The following is an 18,088-nucleotide window of genomic DNA, read 5'->3' on the forward strand; positions in this document are numbered from 1 at the left end:
TCCACTTCTCCATGTATTGGGGAAGTCTTCACCTCCCTCACATAGTCATTTCCACACTTTCTTCTAAAGGATAGAAGACAAAAGAGAAGCATGGACGTAAGGGCACAGTTGGCAACAACTTTTCTCAATTAACAACCACTAACATAAAAATATGGCAAGAAAATACGAAAAAAAACACATTAATCCCAAAAATAGGGACTTGGCAATAAAACTAGGTAAAGTGATGAAATTTGAGAACTCAATATTAAATAGAAATGCTCAAGTTTAAGCACAAAAATATAATTATGTGATTCTAATCGATAGTGATTAATCCATTTTTTCCTATCATTCAGATGGTATTGTCTAATGATCATTAACTGAAAAGAAGGAACAATAATTTGTTGAAATCCCCAAACAAGAGCCTAGAATATTAAATTAACTTGTCTAGATGCAATAATAACCACAAAATAGACTCCGTTCAAGTCATATATAGAATAAAAGGGTACTCATTCAGCTTCTATGGGATACCTCAACTATTGAGATAATGTTTTTTTTAGTACAATAGACAATGCCAAATTGTTATTAGTTGTAAAAGATTTTATAAATACAATTTCAACTTTTTGTGCACAAAAAACATTGAACTGCATTTCTCCCAAAGACTGACTTCTTACTATTTGTTGCATCCTTTACACCTGAGCAAATAATTATGATATTTTCAATATTTTTTCATCTAATAGGATGCCATTGAAAGATGCTATCTACAACTCAGTTAATGATTTCAAATAAGAAGTGCAGGTGAAAAATCTTATAGTTCTTGTTTACGGTTCCCATCTCCTGCTTGATCTTCATTTTTTTCTCCATTGAGTTGAAGGAAAAGAAAGGGAATGCAGCCAATAGAAACATAAATTCCTAGAGAAGTTTGGGCGAATAAAAAACATCAATTCAGTGCCCCATTATCGCATGTAAAAGGTTATTCATAGAGCCTGTAGTAACAAAACTATTCATTCAAACAGAAAAATTGCAATGTAACAAAAAACAAAATGCTGTACCAACACAGTTGATGGCAAAAGAGTTAGGCCATCCATTATTCCTTGCGAAGATCTATCCCAGCCTTCTTAGCAACAGCATCCAGTCCATTCTTCTCTATAGTCTTCAACGCCTTGGTCGACAAACGTAGTTTCACATAGCGCTTCCCTGCTTCCCACCAGATCTTCTTGTACTGTAGGTTTACAAACTGCAACTTTTTCGTCTTGTGGTTTGAGAAGGAAACCTTGTTTGCCTTGTTTGCTTTCTTCCCAGTGAAGGGGCACACTCTACCTGAAGAATAAACCAATCATGAGATTAATCAAATAGTTCACAAACTGATTAAACAGATACCGTTTGCTGTCATAATGGTTAAAACAATTTTACAACCCTGCCTGTGCTGAGTTAAGTGTTGTTATTTTTCATGTAGTTCTCTTATGCCTGGAGAAAAAGAAGAGGGTTGTAGTAGGTAAAAGGCTAGCAAAATACTTACCATCACACATTATGAACATCAATTGAGCCCTTTTTTGGTTGAGTTAATTAAACATTGCTCCATTATAAAAACATAGAAAAACCCCATAATGAAAGAGGTCAATTATCATATCATACTAATAAATTACAGTGGAAGGAAAGGGATGAAAAGATTATAAAGTGTTTAATATAAGAATCAATAAAAGGGCAAGGCACTGGTTGATCCATGATGCATAGGTTGAGAAGCATGTTAATCAACTTGTTCTAATGCACTCCCTACCAACTGAAGAACAAAAGCAAAACAGAGAACAGAACTGTGTTCATAAAACACCATACAGATAAATCTACCCCACCATTTGTATAACTGAGTCTCAGTTTCCCAAACCTTTCCATCCCTCATCTCATTAAATACCCTAATCTATAAAGGAAAGAATTAAATCTCACTCATGTTCGTAGTTCCTGTAAACCTAACCTTTTTTCTGCTTCAATAAAACCAATAATGTAAACCTAATCAAAGTTAAATGATGAATGCACAGATAATGTTTCACAACACCATTCTATTCTGTTGAATCTGTAATTTTGCAGGTAAAATTATAATGGGGAGGCACCATTCCCATATTTTCATACACCAATTTGAAGAAGCAGAAGTATATATCAAGCATAAGCCAATGTAGTTCATGAAACCAACCAATATTAAGTGAGAACCCCTGAACAAATTCCCACCCCCACCAAGAAAAAAAAAACAAGACACTATTAAAGGAAAATTATGGGAAATCCATGATTGCCCAGTACTTATGTTCATTCACAATGCATGTGTCATTGCATTACCCATCGGAAATCCACCAGACAGGTTTACAGCTTCCTAAACCATACTAAAGCAGCAACCATTATAGGAGGCTTCAGGCATTAATGCATCTGAAAGAATCATTAATCCGTCAAATTAAACATGTGTTGTACATCAATTTCAATCAGATTTGCATGCTATATGTAGCTACACCATGGGGCAATTCAACAAAGCATACAATACTGAACATAATGTTCCCTTTAGCACTTGAAAAGGCACCCATTTCTAAGGCTTTTTTCTTTTTGGTCATTTCTCTCATTCTTCCCAAAATTCAAAGTTCAAACAAATCCAACAAATAGATACACCCATATGCGCATTAATGCTGCGCTTGGTTGCCAACAAAATGTATGGAAAAAAGAAAAACTCAAAATTTTCAATATTTGGCACACCAGAGAATCAAAAAAAGGATTTCCTTTTCACTTCTTTTCGTCAATTTTCACATTAACCAAACAAAAGAAAGAAGAAGACAAAGAAAAAGAGAAATTACGGGCGACAGGTCGAAGAGGAAGTGTGAGAGGAGCAGAAGGGATGGGATTCGGCAATTGAAGGTGGGTGCATGAAATTTTGATGCCTCCAAACTGGGAGGTAACAAATGCTAAGTCTGAAGCCATCTTGGCCTTCTTCAAACTCGGAAGCCGTAGTTTATGGGAGGAATTGCACACCACTAGTCCTCCTCCTGCTACTGCTGCTGCCATTTCTTTATGTGGCTCACTCTGCCTTCTGTCTTCCCCCTTATCTACTTTCCCAAAATGTTTTCATTTGGGTATTTATTTTTTTAAAATAAAAAAAAATATATCAAAATAAATGTTTTCATATCAACTTGCCTCCCCTTTTCATAAAACTAATTTCAGAAGCATGGCTTTGAAAATAAATTATTTATTTTTCTAAAAATTAATTTCAAAAAGGCATTTTCTAAGTAAATTATTCATTCTTTTAAAAAACAAAATATTGTTTTTTAACTAATATTTTAACTATTAATAAATTAAGGAGTAATTTCATCAAGACCCTTAGGTTTAATGTAAGTTACAATAAGTTTCCAATTTTATTAATTAGCATTTTATATATTTAAAATAATAAAATTTAATTTTTAGAAAATTGTTATACACTCCTATTTAAAATATTTTTACTTAAAATTTCTTTTTAAAAAATAAATATGATAAATGGAATAACTTTTATAGAAATGTTAATCTACAAAATTTGAAATCAATCAAGTATATTTATACCAAACCTCGAAAAAGTCTCAATAAAATTAACCAATAAATTAATAAAATAATATCAAAATATTAAAGGTTAAATGAATTTTAGTCTGACAATTATTTTGAATTTCCCCCCTTAAATATTATATTTTGTGTCCTTATATTCAAAATCAAATAATTAACACTTAAAATTGTCCAAAATTATTAAATAATGTTATTTTATATATTTTGTAATGAGGTCTATTTTTTTACTTTCTTAATTACAACAAAAATAAAAGTAAAAATCTAAATATTTTATTTTTATTACAAATTAGAAGTAATGTAAAAAGATTTATTTTTTATTTCATACATCAAAGATAATATCAAAACATAATAATGAAGACTATACTAAAAAAATTAAAAATAAAATGAAATAATTACAAAAGCAATGAACCAAACAAGGAAAAATGGTTAGCCTATACGTTGACTAGACCGAGGCTAGGTAGGGATAGGATTGAAATTAGCAGGTAATGGTGGCCCTATTGAGTTACTAGCACACCCAAATGAGATTTTAGACCAAAGCAAGCAATTCAATTATTGAGTGACTCAAGTTTGTATTCAAGCACTAAGCAAGCTAGCGATAGTCTTACACGAACCATGTTGTGCATCCTTGATCACAATTCACAAGTCAGTTCGTAGATTTGAATAAGATGATCGATCATGTAGCATAACGTTTAGAATGTTAGACGACATGACTGCAACATTATTTGCTTCTTGGATTTTAAGATAAAAGGCTCTATGATATTTTTCAATGCTCAAATTTAATATGAAAATCAAATGTTATCTAGATAATTTTACTATATCTTGTTAGCAACAAGTGAGAAAACCAAAAGTGGTTCTAAAGTTGAAAAGTCAATTGAATAACAATTACTAAACCGATTCTTTGTTCATCTGATGAAGGGAACCCATCTGTTTTCGAGACTTTATAGTCTAATCATTTGTTCGTCTCAGATCCAATTAAATAGTAATTATTATGATTTTTAAAAATTATAAATTTTAATATTTTTATTTTAAAATTGTGAAATTTTTAAAAAATTGTAGCAATTTTTTATTTAAAAGCTACAACGAAAATGTTTTCATAGTATTTATTTAAAAATTTTAAATTAATGAATATAAGTGGATGGAGAGGACCTTAATATAACTTTAGTGAAAAGTTAGGTGAATATAGTTGTACTAATAAGAATTTGGATAATTTTTAATTTAAAGTTATTTGCTTCCAAGACATTATTGCATATATTTTTATTCTAAGTATTTTAATGTAGTGAATCTTGAATATGGTTTTTAAAAAACGTTTCGAGGTGCAAAATATTTTTCAAATTTGGAGGGTAATTCTCCTTGCATTCAACCTACATCATCAGCTAGGCAACATGGTGTGCCCATGCACCCTCAGCTATTCCAGAATTCAAAGGAGGAGCCTGATGCATATAAAGATGAGTCCTTTTAAGCGCATTTGACCTCTGCTAAGTGATGTTGTGTGTCCATCCCTTTGATGTTCTCGAGGAGGACCTTGGCATGCAGGAGAAGGGTTCACCTCGACATCTTACATATCTGTATTGCCAACTAGGCCTTGCAACAAGAAGAGATGTGAGACCAATCGCTTGATACACAATAATACATGAGATAGTGAAACATACATCACTATTTATCTTTTGTTGCATTATCATAGGGTGAAAAGTGTTTGTAATTTTATATTTATTTATGTTATAAGAAAAGTTATTAAGAGTATCTTTATAAATATTATAGGTTATGAGGGGAAAATGATTATGAGATGAAAATGGAATTGTAAAGACTATACGAGACGGATATAGATATGAGTAAGAATGAGATACCAATTGGAACAAAGAGGTTCATGGTTTGGGGTGTGGATATAAGGAGTGGGGAAAGATGTTTCAGGAACCCAATAATCGTATCTAATTCTATCATTTTTAATTTTCTCTATGATAAGATGGAAAGATTCTTTCTCATTCGTAGATGTATGAAAAATTGGTCAAACCACATTAAAACCTTATGTACGGTTATGTTGATTGCTTTATCTTTGTGTTTTTGAACTAACATTTTTTGCTTTAAAGCTTCCATTGACACAACATCATACATGACCAACATGTTAGTGTTCTAAGCATGAACATATGAACATATCCCTCTATTTCAATCTCACCGAAAGATGTGAATTTAGTTTACATGAGAGAGAGAGAGAGAGAGAGAGAGTAGATCATCCTTTATGCACTTAAAAGGGCATGCATGCAAGAGCAATTGAACATGCCTTCAGATAATGTAAGAAATTGTCATTGGATTTATTTTCTTATTTCTTGTACTTACACATGATATGATTTGATGTAACATACATGCATCTTTCAGGTAATCTGAGATCCGTATATAACTAATCCGATCTTAGTTTCCTAGGCCTTAAATTTTGTATTGCATAAAGCCGTACCATCTAGAAAGAGTGCTTAAGATAATTTGGAATCATGCAGACCATATCGAAAGCGCATTTTTCATCTTTGACTGTCGTCAAGATGTGAGAACTACACAGTATAAAGTTATGAATTCGTACTTTGACAGATGCCAAATCCATTGTTGAGACGTCATAATCAAAATTTAGGGTGGTATTGAATTGGCTACAGCTTCCGCATCCCTACTATTCCAACATTTTTTTTTATGAACAGTCTGAAGTTAGACAAATTGTAATACAACAAAATTTGAAAATAGTAAAGAATGTTAAACCAGGCTCTCGTGTCATTATAAGATTGGTGCTGGACAACACCATCGAAAAACTTACAAGGACCAAACCTTATGACCAATTATATCACCAGCTGCAGTTATCCAAGCACATTCATCTAGGAAACTTCATCCGGTAAAGATCGAGAGCAACATACCCCACGACCACAACCCGGTCATCAAAATATCGTCCATGCAAACAATGTGCTGCCATGCAAGAGGCTTCTGTTCTTCCATACTCCACCAGAACACAGCCTACCTCAAACATGTCGTCAAGATCACACAACCCTTTCTCACTGTCGTTCTTCCCAGTAAAATCTGATTTTATTCCTGGGGAACTATCCAATTCAGCAGAAGTTCCCAACAACTTCCTATTGGTTTCCTCTTCCACAGTCATCAATTTGTTTTTGATGATAAAATCCTCTTGAATAACATCAGCAGCCTTGTCATTACGGAGTTCCACTTCATGTTTCATATTGTTAAGCTGGTCGGGGAGTCCTCTAGGAATATCATCAGACCCATCCGGGCAGCCTGGTTCTTTAACAGCCGTGTTACTATCAATATGACTTGGTTCACAAAGTTCGTTCTTTATAAGATCAGTCAAAGATTTATCATCAGAAATGCTGTTACGTTCCACAACTTCATCAACTTCTTTAAGGTCTTTGACATCAGTAGGAGGCTTTATGCCACTAATATCACTAGAGCCATTATCAGTACCTCCTCCTAAGGTTTCTGCCTTCATGCTATTGCCATCACAACCCAAGTTAGAACCTGTATTGTCAGCAGCTTCATATACTTCTAGGGTGCTTACATGACTGTTGTTGTACTTGACAATGTTAACAGATTTAACAGTGCCAAACCTGCAGGATTGGGTACATTTTAACAGATAATTCAAGGTCACTACAACGAAACAAATTTAAAATTTACAGAGGTATAACTCAAACCAAAGACAGTCTTAGACCTGGTGCACTCCAACCGAATGTCTTCCAATATTTCTTCCAATTCTGCTTCAGAAAGTGATGAAAGGTCATCTGGATTTACCTGAATTGCATTTCAAAAATGAGGGAAAAAAAACAGAAAAACAAAACTATAAAACATCAATCCAATATGAACTAGCTAATCTATACTCTAGAAAGAAACAATGGATGACATGATTACCAAAATAAATACAATCTAAATTTAACCACAAATGCCATACCACATTTTTAAGCTTCAGAACTTGGGTGGGCCTCTCAAGTAATGGCTTTGCATGCTCGGGGATCCCATAAAATGGCAGGTTTCCAGTATTTTCCTAGCATATGTGGTTTTTTTGGTAAATACATATCCATATAGAAAGAAAGATAACAGAAATAATTTATTTTGGTCAGAGATTGTTTACAGATTTAGAAAGAAGTGAGAGTGCAGAAATACCATAGCCAATGCATTTGGAATAGCTTGAACTACTGTTAAAACTTGTCCTCCCAACTTCATACCATTCAGACCCGCACAAGCCTTAAGAGTAACTGACTGGTCAACATACTGAAACATTATAAATCAACTGTCATCACACTCAAGCCCAGAAGAAAAAGTGGCTAATGTGCAAACATATAAGAAAGCTCACAACACCAAATCCACAGGTAAAATAAAATACATATTTGAAAAGCTCTAGCATTTGAAATAAGTCCCGACCCTATACAAGAAGGAAAACTGGTGCAAGCAAAGGTATCCAATATGCATATAGACAACATGGTGAACCTCAAATGAAAAATAAATACATGAAATATCTGACTCTTGTTGGTGCTGAAAAAAGCTCTCCAACAAGCATGCATCTCAGTGAGCCCCACATGGCAAAATAAGTTAGGAGTGACTTGCTACAAAACTATGACCAGGAACATTAATAACCAAATCAAAGGATAGAACAAACAAAAAATGGGGCACTTGATGGTAATTGGAACATGCTGGACCGAAATCACAGAGGGACAAGTATGAATGCAATTTTCAATAAAATTCAAGTTAATTTAGGTTGACCACTAGATTACTAACTCCTATATTTGAAAGGTTAAACCCCATCAGTCTCTTTAGAATTTTTAACTTTCATTAACCTACCATCTTCTCTCTTTAGAAGTTCAAATCTCATAATCAAATCCAGTTTTATGCAACCAAATGCAGAAATGCAGCCAAAAGAAATATTGCAAAATACAATACAACCCAAAGTGATATAAACACTGTGAATCCATTTAGAAATGCCTCCATGTTCTCACTTGTTTTTCATGCTTTTCATTGATTAACAGGTCTAAGAGATATGAGATCTTAAATTGCTTTCAAAGGTTTGCTTTTTTGCTTGGAAAGCAGTTTGGGGGAGAATCCTAACAGTTGATCATTTTATTGTTAGCCCAATGTTTTTACATATTAAATTTTGGTGATTACAAAACAAAGAATAAATAATTATTTAATCATGTGCCTAATTGTTTTTTATCAAGTTTAAAATTGACAAGCCAATCAAAAAGATCAATTTGAAGAAAGGATGCTAGATCATGCACCAAGTACATCTTATTGAGCTTAAAGACTATTTTCAGGATTTTAAAATTTTAAGGTTGAAGTATGCTAAACAAGGAATGCATAAAAAGGGAGATTGTTAGCCCAAGCTTAGCCCACAATTGATTTTGATGATCACAAAACAAAGGGTGGTTATTTAATCATATTCCCAAGTGTTTTATATTGATTTTAAAATTGATAAGCCAATTGAAAAGATCAATTTGAAGAAAGGACACTAGATCATGCAACATGGACATCTCATTGAGCTTAGAGACTACTTTTAGGATCTTAAAATTGTACAAGTTATGAATGCATAAAAATGGTTTGAGGCACCAAACATTTAAAAGTTTGATTCAAAACTCATCCAATCAATTTTTAATTGACTTAAATCCTTCAAAAATTGGATGATGAGAAAACCAGTTTTAAATCAGTGCAATTATCCCTTAAGAGGTTTTCTAAAATTGCAAGGAGTCTGACATAGTTGATTTCCCCAACTCTGGTTGAGTTTAAAATAGCAAAATTACAAAATTTTGGAAATATGGGGTGAACCGGTCAACCACTCGATCAACTGGATGAGGGTGTTTTTCAGATGCAAATCAAGCAGTATCTAACAGTTTAGGAGCAGTTGAGGTTTGACCTCAACCAGTCAATGACCAGTCAATTGGACTTCAACAATTTGAAGTTCCAATACCCTAACAGTTGCGTGCAAATATCCAACAACTAGTTCCTGGTTCACCAATTGTGCTAAAACTATATATAATGGCTAGTTTCACTCCAAAACTCCTATTTAAAGCTATCCAAGTTCATTTATGAGTTGACCAACCTTTTGAAATCACCACAGCATCATATTAAATGGTTTTGAAAGATTTTCTAGAGTGCACCATTCATCCACATGCTAATCCTTCATTAGTGCACTTTTAACCCTAGTTTACTTAAGTATTTGAGCTTCAATTGCAAACTAGGTGATCAAAATTGAGAGTGTTTCTTCTTGTATTTTGTGAGAGATTGTTTTCAAGTGTAAGGCATCACTTGAGAGCTTGTAAAGGTTTATTGGAGACTTGAATCCAAGAGTACAAGACTTGAAGGCTTTGGTTGGAAGAAGCCTTGGTACAATGAAAGAAACCTCAAGCTCAGGTTGAAGCAAAAGGGAGTAGTGGCCATTGGCATTGTTTGCATCACTCTATCCTTCTCTTCACTTATTGTGCTTTACACTGCATTATTCCTTGTGGGCCAAAATCTTAACCATGGTTTTGAAAACTAGGCCTGACCAACCGGTCGAACCAACCATGGTACTGGTCCAAACCAGGAACAAACTGCTTGGACCATTGGTCTAACCATCAGAACCAGTGGACTGGCCGGATTTTCAAGAACCGAATGGGTCATTTTTTTCCTCCTGCAACATACCAAAAACCCACCTGTGCCATCTTTTTTTCCTTCCAAGCATCAGGGTTTGGGCCCACCTGCATCAACCCTCCTGCAACACTTGGCATCAGCTTGTTCCCTCCACTTGAAAATTCAAGTTTTTTTCTATCCATCCTGCAGTCTGGACTCGAACCCAAGACATGAAGATGTAAAATGTAACCAGCCACTAGGCTGACTATTGCTTTTGTTTTTATTTTAACAATAAATTATTTTGAATGCATATAATTTTATAATTATATTGAAACTTTGTAATATATAATTTTTTTTTTTAGGCAAATAGAGCAAATATATTAAAAGCACTAGGAAAAGGCACACAAAGGACACACAGAGTATATAAGTAGCAACCTAATATAAGCGAAAGGAAAGAGAAATCACAAACCAGCCCCCCATAGTAAAAGGAAACAGAAACCAAAACCAGCCCCCCAAAGCACAGTCTTCACCCTAAAGCTAGCAACACAAAAAACCCCAGACATAGCAAACCCTAAGGAGAAACGGCCACAACCCCTCTTCCTTGCCCTACCTGAAACCACCACCTTTTGCCCCATAGGAAATTTTATACCCCTCACTACTCGGCTCCTCTCTTTTCTGTTTGGATTGCAGTAATTGATCGAGCATTCTAAATTTCAAAGCTCCCTAACAAAGCAAGGCATGGAGGATGGCCTACTCTTCACAGCCGAAAATCTGCAACCCCTTTTGTTTTCCAACTTTCTCAGCAAGGACATAATTTCCTTCTCATGACCATCCACTGGCAATCCCAAAATACTTGCTAAAAGAGATAAATTTCTAAAAAGAAGGGTCAAAGAGGCTCTCTTCTGCCAATGGGCCCCTACTAGGACTCCTAAAACACAAATTCCCCTCCTTGCTACGCACTTCTAGGTTTGTTGTCCTGGTATCCTTGGGTTGAATCTCTGGGAAATCCTCAACCAAGCCCTCACCACAAATCATAAGCAAGGCCTATCATCACCTTTGGCCTTTGCTAAAACACCCACATCCTGCTCCCTCCAAGGAACCAAGCATTTGGTTCTCCCCTCAGAAAAACTGTTGTCTCTGGACATGGGAGAAGCAGAAGAAGAAGACCCTCCTCAACAGACAAACTGGAGACGAGAACTTACCGGAGACAAACTTAGCAGCGTCAGCTGAAGGTGCTTTCTCCTCTGAGCTCAAAGAGGTGAGAACCAGAAGAGAACCATGGTCGCAACACCTTGGGCCATTGAAAAAAGCTGGAGACTGTCCTCAATCGGGAATCAAAACTTGATCTTCTTTTCTGGACACTTCCTCCAACAGGGTCTCGTCGGTGAACGTAAGCAGAGAGGTCACTGGAAAGGACTCCAACTGCCTCGCTCAACTCTCTATCGCCTCATTCCTGCTCCACTTTTCTAACCCACCATCCACAGCAGGAGCAAGAGGCACTTTGAGAAGCCCTAAGGAACTCTTCACTCCCCCCTCCACCAGAAGAGAAGCCCAATCTGATCTTGAGCCCCCCTTTTTTGCTGGGCCTAAAGTGAGCAAGTGGCCCATTCTTGAAGCGGCCCCAAATAATGATCGGTTACTAACTGGATATAAATTATATATGCATGATATCATGCAAACATCACAATTCAACAATTGGTCCAGCCACTAAATTGTGAATAGTAACTTTTCCAATTCAATGATCAGTCTAGTTTTTGAAAACATTGATTCTAACCACTTGAGATTTGAGGTAGGTTAGTAGCTTAATATCTATTAAAAAAAATAGGTCAAAAAAACTACAAAGAACATCAATTACTCCTATAAAACACTGTTTTTTACTATGTTTCACTAAACAGTTTAATTGAAGGCACTTTTTAGGCATTCCTTTTTTTCACAATTAAGAAAAAGAACTCTCACAGAATGAAAGACATGCTCTAAATTTCTTCCAACTATGGTCAGGAATAACTCACACAAATGAGAATATTGTTGGGAAGATACCCAACTAGTTTGGCCTCTTACACAACGGCATAGAATCTATCAGAAACAAAATTACCAAGTAAGCAATAATACCTCCAGAAAAGCACAAGGCTCACCAAGATCCTCATTAACCTGAAAGCGGTAAGCCTTCAAGGGACCAAAGGCAGCAGCAATCTCCATAAGCTGGACAGCAGTAGAAAGTTTTAATTATTAAAAAATCAAAGTGAGCGAAAAAAGATATTATCATTTATGTATATGGGCTATAAGAAACAAAGAGGTAATATTGAGGCAAAGATGTCCACAATGCAGCCACACATCTAGATTATATTACCATATCAGATGAAAGAGCCCTTGAAATCCCACCAATGAAGATCTGTGGCAACAATGCACAAACATGGATCAATTTATCAAATATGAAAGGGAAAGAGAAAGACCAAAGCCAGCAAGTGGCTTATTGACACAATAAGCGCAGGCTACAGAACAAGATAAAATAAATTTAGAGCCTATTAAAAAATCTTAGGAAATTTAATTGGTGATGCTGACTGTTGAGCATTTAGGAACAGCACAATAAGATTTTTTTTATTAAGTAAAAGCAATTGTATTAAGAGTGCCTAAAGAAGAACACCTATACATGATGTATACAAGGCATTAAGGCCAACAAAGAAGAGGGAAAACACAATCATCTTCACCTTATAGCAATGCCATGTTATAGAAACTGCAATATTGAATTTCTTCAATATGTAACTTAGTACATCCTTTCCCAAAAAAGTTAACAAAGTAATGCTTGATGGAAAGTGACTAGAAACACACACATACAAGTATTGAATTTATTGTTAAGGTGCCTAGGAGAGCAAACAAAAACTAATCATTCAATAGACGTATAACTCTAAAACCATGAACCTGCTAAAAATGCAAAAATAAGGAGGATGTATGTGAATGTTCAGACCATAGCTTGATCAGCATACGAATTGGTTTGTCATTAAAATGAGCGTAGCAACAACTCCTTTGGCTGATTTTCTTTCTCCTTCGGTATGTTTCAGTGTTAATTTTTTAATGATGTGACTTGGTGATTGCATTATTATATTGTATCAAAAAATCGTGATTAGGTTTAAGTCTAATCTGCTACTAAATTACAGGAAAACTAAATGAGAGAATAAGTCAAAAGATTTTATAGATTATTGCTGCATTTCAAATTTCATTCAGTTCCTATTTTTAGGCCCAGATTTTCTCTGTACAATTGTTTCCTTTCTTGTATATCGCATGTACTTTTTAAGTATCTCTGTATACCAATTAATCATTACATTATGAGCACAAAAAATTCTGTCAAACCTGCATTCATGGTATCAGAGCTCAGTTCCCTACTGAAGTCGGCTTAAATAAAAAAATAAAAACTCTTTTTTCTCCTTTTCTTTCTTCTGGCCTTTTATGGCTGGAATCAGAGAGGAAAGTTCTTTGTTTGGTTTGCCGAGAGTTTAACCAAGCAAAAAGGGACAGGACCACATGTCTGGAGTGATTGAAGAGAACTTTCTGGAGAGTCAAGGCCAGTACCTCTTCAACAGCAGCCCTTCAGAATACCACTTATGGAACTGGTGATAATCTGAGAATTCAAATTACCACCCATAAGCTGAATGGATAGAATTTCCTTCGTTGGTTTCAATCAGTAAAACTATTCATCAAAGGTTATAAGAAATTTGGCTACTCAACCGGTGCAATCAAAGCACCAAAGGAGGATGATCCATCATTTTCTACATGGGATTCAGAGAATTCCGTGATTATATCATGGCTGGTTAATTCAATGGAGCCAAAGATCGGTCAGACATATCTATTTCAACAGCAAAGGATTATCAGATGCAGTGACTGAAACAAACTATGACTTGGGAATTCTGCACAAGTATATGAAATAAAAACCAAAATTCATGAGACTGAGCAAGGAACTCAGGATGTAACTAAATACCATACATTCTGAATAGAATTTGGCAATAATTAGATTTATTTGACAAATTTGATGCTCATGCTACGAGTGCCAGGTTCAAGAAAAAGTTGGAAAGGTATTTGAATTTCCCACAGAGCTTAACAAATAACCTGATCCGAGAGGCAGTCTCTGAAGTTAAGAGAGAGGCAAGCAGGGCACACATTAGGATGGGAAATTCAGTTATTTCTACCACAACTGAAAACTTAGCTTTACTTACTGTCGCAACCAAGACTGCAGCTGTTACTGGAGGTCCAAAAATTCAGAAGTGAAGAAAAAGGGAAGGTGTGGTGCAACCATTGCAACAAGCTGTGGCATAGCAAAGAGACTGTTGGAAAGTTCTCCTAAAAGAAATGGCCGAGGAATGCAAGCAATAGCTAAAAACCAACCTGGAACCATTAATCCTTCACCATTCAGCAAGGAACAAGAGCACTGGTACAGATTGATAAATCAGTCCTAACTCTCTCACAATCCATCACCCTCTTGCCCATTGACCCATACGTTTTGTCTCATTGAATGCCTCACATACTTTTTTGCCAAATAAAGTCCCCTGTATCATTGATTTTGGGGCATCTGACCATTTTAGTTGGTTCTCAACATATTCACCTTATTCAGGTGGTCTGAGAATAAAGGTCGTCAATGGCTCTTTATCAATTATTGCAGGGAAAGGTTTAGTTTTTTTTGTCAAAGAATTTTACCTTCAATTTTATTTTACATGCGCCTAAACTTTCATGTAATCTTTTATCTTTTAGTAAACTCAAATAAGACCTAAACTACATCATCAATTTCTCACAATTTGGCTGTGAATTTCAGGACCTATATTTGGGGAAGACAATTACCAATGCTAGGAAGATTGATTGACTACTATTTTGAAGGGAATGCTGATGTAGTGGACAAGCTAAGGCAGCAAGTAGAAGTGCTATTTCTTTTTCTGTTGACAATAAAATAATGTTTAGGCCACCTTAGTGTTTCATATTTAAAATAGTTATTTCCAGCTTTGTTTAAAAACAAGAATTCTTCAATTGTCCAAACATCACTGAGTTTTCTATCCTGCTCAATCTTACAAAGTATCTAAACCATTCTCTTTTGTGTACAGTAATATATAGGGTCCCTCACGTATCAAATATATTACAGGTACAAAATGATTCATCAAATTTATAGATGACCACATTCGAGTTTGCTGGATTTATTTTTTAAAAGAAAAATCGGAAGCTGAGAATGTTTTCAAAAATTTCCACACTACGTTAAAATTCAATTCCAAAAACAATTATAAGTTCTTCAAACTAACAATGGAAAAGAGTACTTTTATTCAATTCTTAAAAAGTCTATGTTAGAACAAGGAATCATCCATCAGTCTTCTTATTTGATGCACCTCAACAAAATGGGGTTGTGGATAGAAAAAAAAATAGACACCCTCTTGCAGTTGCTAAGCTAGAGCACTCATGTTCACCAATGAGGTTGCAAAAAATTACTGAGGATAAACTGCCCTCACTACTTATTTGATTAATCGAATGCCGTACCCAGATTCTTAAATTTGAAGCACCTCTTAACTGCTTCTCGAATTTTTATCTTCATACTAGAATATTTACATCTCTTCCTCTCAAAGTATTTGGATGTACAACCCCTTGTTAATGTTCATACATGAAATTGGTCCAAGCTTGATTCTCGTGATTTAAAACGTGTCTTTCTTAGTTATTCACCAACACAAAAGAGATGAGTGCCATGATCCTATTTCTAAGAAATTCTTTGAGTATGGATGTAACCTTCTTTGAAAATCAATCTTATTTCCATAAAACCTCTCTTTAGGGAGAGAGTTATGAGGTGGAAGATCATTTCTAGGAATTTGAGTTCAACTCAAGGAATAGTCAGCTTTCCAATATGTCCTTCAATCTGCCAGCATCAAATCCTATGGTTCCACAACATGAATATCAAAAACAAGGGGAGAAGCATTCCTAGAAAAACCTCAACCTGAGCTTAGTGCTTACTCAAGACAGCGAAACCCTTCAAAAGTGGAAAATTAGTCTTCTCAACATTGCCAAAAGCCAACTTCGAATTTAGGTAACCTAGAAGTCGCAGCAAGTAATTCTGATCCTTTTAGTGCTTCCATCTTGGTTCCAGAAATGCAGTTTGATGATCTCGATATTCCTATTGCTCACTATCTATGATAGTTCCTCACAATCTGCTCATACAAATTTGTATCTTATCATAGATCGTCTCTTTCTTACCAAACTTTTGCTAACAACCCATCAAGTGTTGAGATTCCAAATAATATACAGGAAGCGTTGCGGATAACCCAATGGAGAAAGGCAGTGTTTGAGGAGATGGATACCTAGAAGAAGAATGAAACGTGGGAACTAGTTGATTTGCTAAGAGCATAGCATCTCTTGGGCTGCAAATGGGTCTTCACCTCAAAATACAAGGTGGATGGCTCAATCAAGAGATACACAGCCAGTCTTTAGTTAAGGGTTTCACACAAATGCATGGTATTGACTACTAAGAAATTTTTTCCCCTGTGACTAAGATGAATACAATCCATGTCTTTTTATCTCTTGCAGCCAACTTTGAATGGCCCTTACACCAATTAGATGTGAAGCATGCATTCTTGAACAGTGAATTAGAGGAGGAAGTCTACATGGACTTAGCACCAGGCTTTGAGAAAATTCATGGAGGTGAGAAAGTGTGCAAACTCAAGAGACCACTCTATGGATTGAAGCAATCTCCTAGAGCTTGGTTGGATAAATTTACCAAGTCAATCCAAAGCTATGGGTAAAGTCAAGTCAACCATATTGTGTTTTTTAAATAGACACTAGGCAGCAAGATTGCTATCCTAATAGTGTATGAGATCAAGGACCTTTGGACCACTTAGATATTTTTTTGGCATGGGGATTGCTAGATCCAAAGATGCAATTTGTGTATCTCAAAGAAAGTACACTATTGATCTATTCAAGGAAAATAGTGTTTTAGGATGCAAGCCAATTGACACTCCCATAGATCAAAATTGTAAGTTGGGGCAACAAGTAATGCTGCAACTATAGACAAGAGAAAATATCAGAGGCTTGTAATGAAGCCGATTTACTTGTCACATGCATGGCTAGATATTTCCTTTGTTGTGAGTTGTTAGCTAGTTCATGCACAACCCTAATAAAGAGCATCTCAAAGCAGTGTTTGGGAAGAATGAGCATCTTCTAGTTGAGGCCTATACCAATGTTGATTGGGTTGATAATCTCACTGACCAAAGGCCAACTTCAAACTACTGCACCTTAGTTGGTATCAATCTTGTTACTTGGAAAAGTAAAACAAAATTTGGTTGCCCCGAGTAGTGCAAAAGCTAAGTTACAAGCTATATGCACATGGGATTTTTGAACATTTTTTTGATAGGTATATAAGAATATATTAAAAGCACTTGCAAAATGATGCATTGAAGTACACACAAAGTATACAAACAAAAGCCACAAGGCAAGCAAGAGGAGAAAAACGAGGCAAAAAACCTACCACCCTTAAGAAGAAAACCAACCCCCACCTAGAATCCTCTAACAACACAAAAAACAATACAACAACCTCTAGTATTGACCCCCCATTGTTCCTCCCATTTCCCCTAATAGTGCATGAAGAACTATTGTAATTAACTACACACTCAAGTTTACGCGATTCCCTCTTAAGACTAGATGTCGAGAGATGATTCCTTTTTCCACCTGAGATCTTAACCCCACGCCCTTTTCTTGGCTCCAAATTCTTTTGAGGGAGCTAATCTCTTTCTTGAATCCCATAACAAGCATCCCCACAAAGTAGCTAAAATGTACAAATTTGTTGGGAAGGCTAATAGGATCCTCTCCCTCCAAGATGCAAGCATGCTCCAAGGCCTTAGAGGGTCCCGACTCCTCATCCCTAATTGCCAACTTCTTACTCTAAGGGTCCTTAGAATCACTTCCTGAATCTCCAACACTCTACCATCATGAAGCAACACCTGAAGCAGTCGGATCCTAGAGTCCA

The 18,088-nt window shown here is 35.6% G+C and overlaps 2 protein-coding genes across 2 annotated transcripts in view; both read right to left on the minus strand.

Moving 5' to 3' along the window:
* Positions 1-940: 940 nt before the first annotated feature.
* On the minus strand, positions 941-3,122 carry LOC100244165 (large ribosomal subunit protein bL28c). Its single transcript, XM_002285351.4, has 2 exons — positions 2,805-3,122; positions 941-1,296 (listed from the first exon to the last, which is right to left on the minus strand). Exons 1-2 carry the CDS (start codon positions 3,010-3,012, stop codon positions 1,064-1,066), a joined length of 441 nt encoding a protein of 146 aa, XP_002285387.1. The 5' UTR covers positions 3,013-3,122; the 3' UTR covers positions 941-1,063.
* A 3,004-nt stretch (positions 3,123-6,126) lies between these two features.
* Positions 6,127-18,088, minus strand: part of LOC100266510 (splicing factor U2af large subunit B) — a 37,903-nt gene continuing 25,941 nt past the window's right edge. The window contains exons 6-11 of the mRNA XM_010651824.3: positions 12,461-12,502; positions 12,223-12,312; positions 7,678-7,785; positions 7,466-7,558; positions 7,229-7,308; positions 6,127-7,127 (exon numbers count right to left, since the gene is read on the minus strand). Of these exons, the coding sequence (XP_010650126.1) occupies positions 6,383-7,127; positions 7,229-7,308; positions 7,466-7,558; positions 7,678-7,785; positions 12,223-12,312; positions 12,461-12,502 (1,158 nt within the window). The 3' untranslated portion in view covers positions 6,127-6,382. The remainder of the gene's footprint in view (positions 7,128-7,228; positions 7,309-7,465; positions 7,559-7,677; positions 7,786-12,222; positions 12,313-12,460; positions 12,503-18,088) is intronic.

Source organism: Vitis vinifera, chromosome 5 (genome assembly GCF_030704535.1).
Source record: "Vitis vinifera cultivar Pinot Noir 40024 chromosome 5, ASM3070453v1".
NCBI lineage: Eukaryota > Viridiplantae > Streptophyta > Magnoliopsida > Vitales > Vitaceae > Vitis > Vitis vinifera.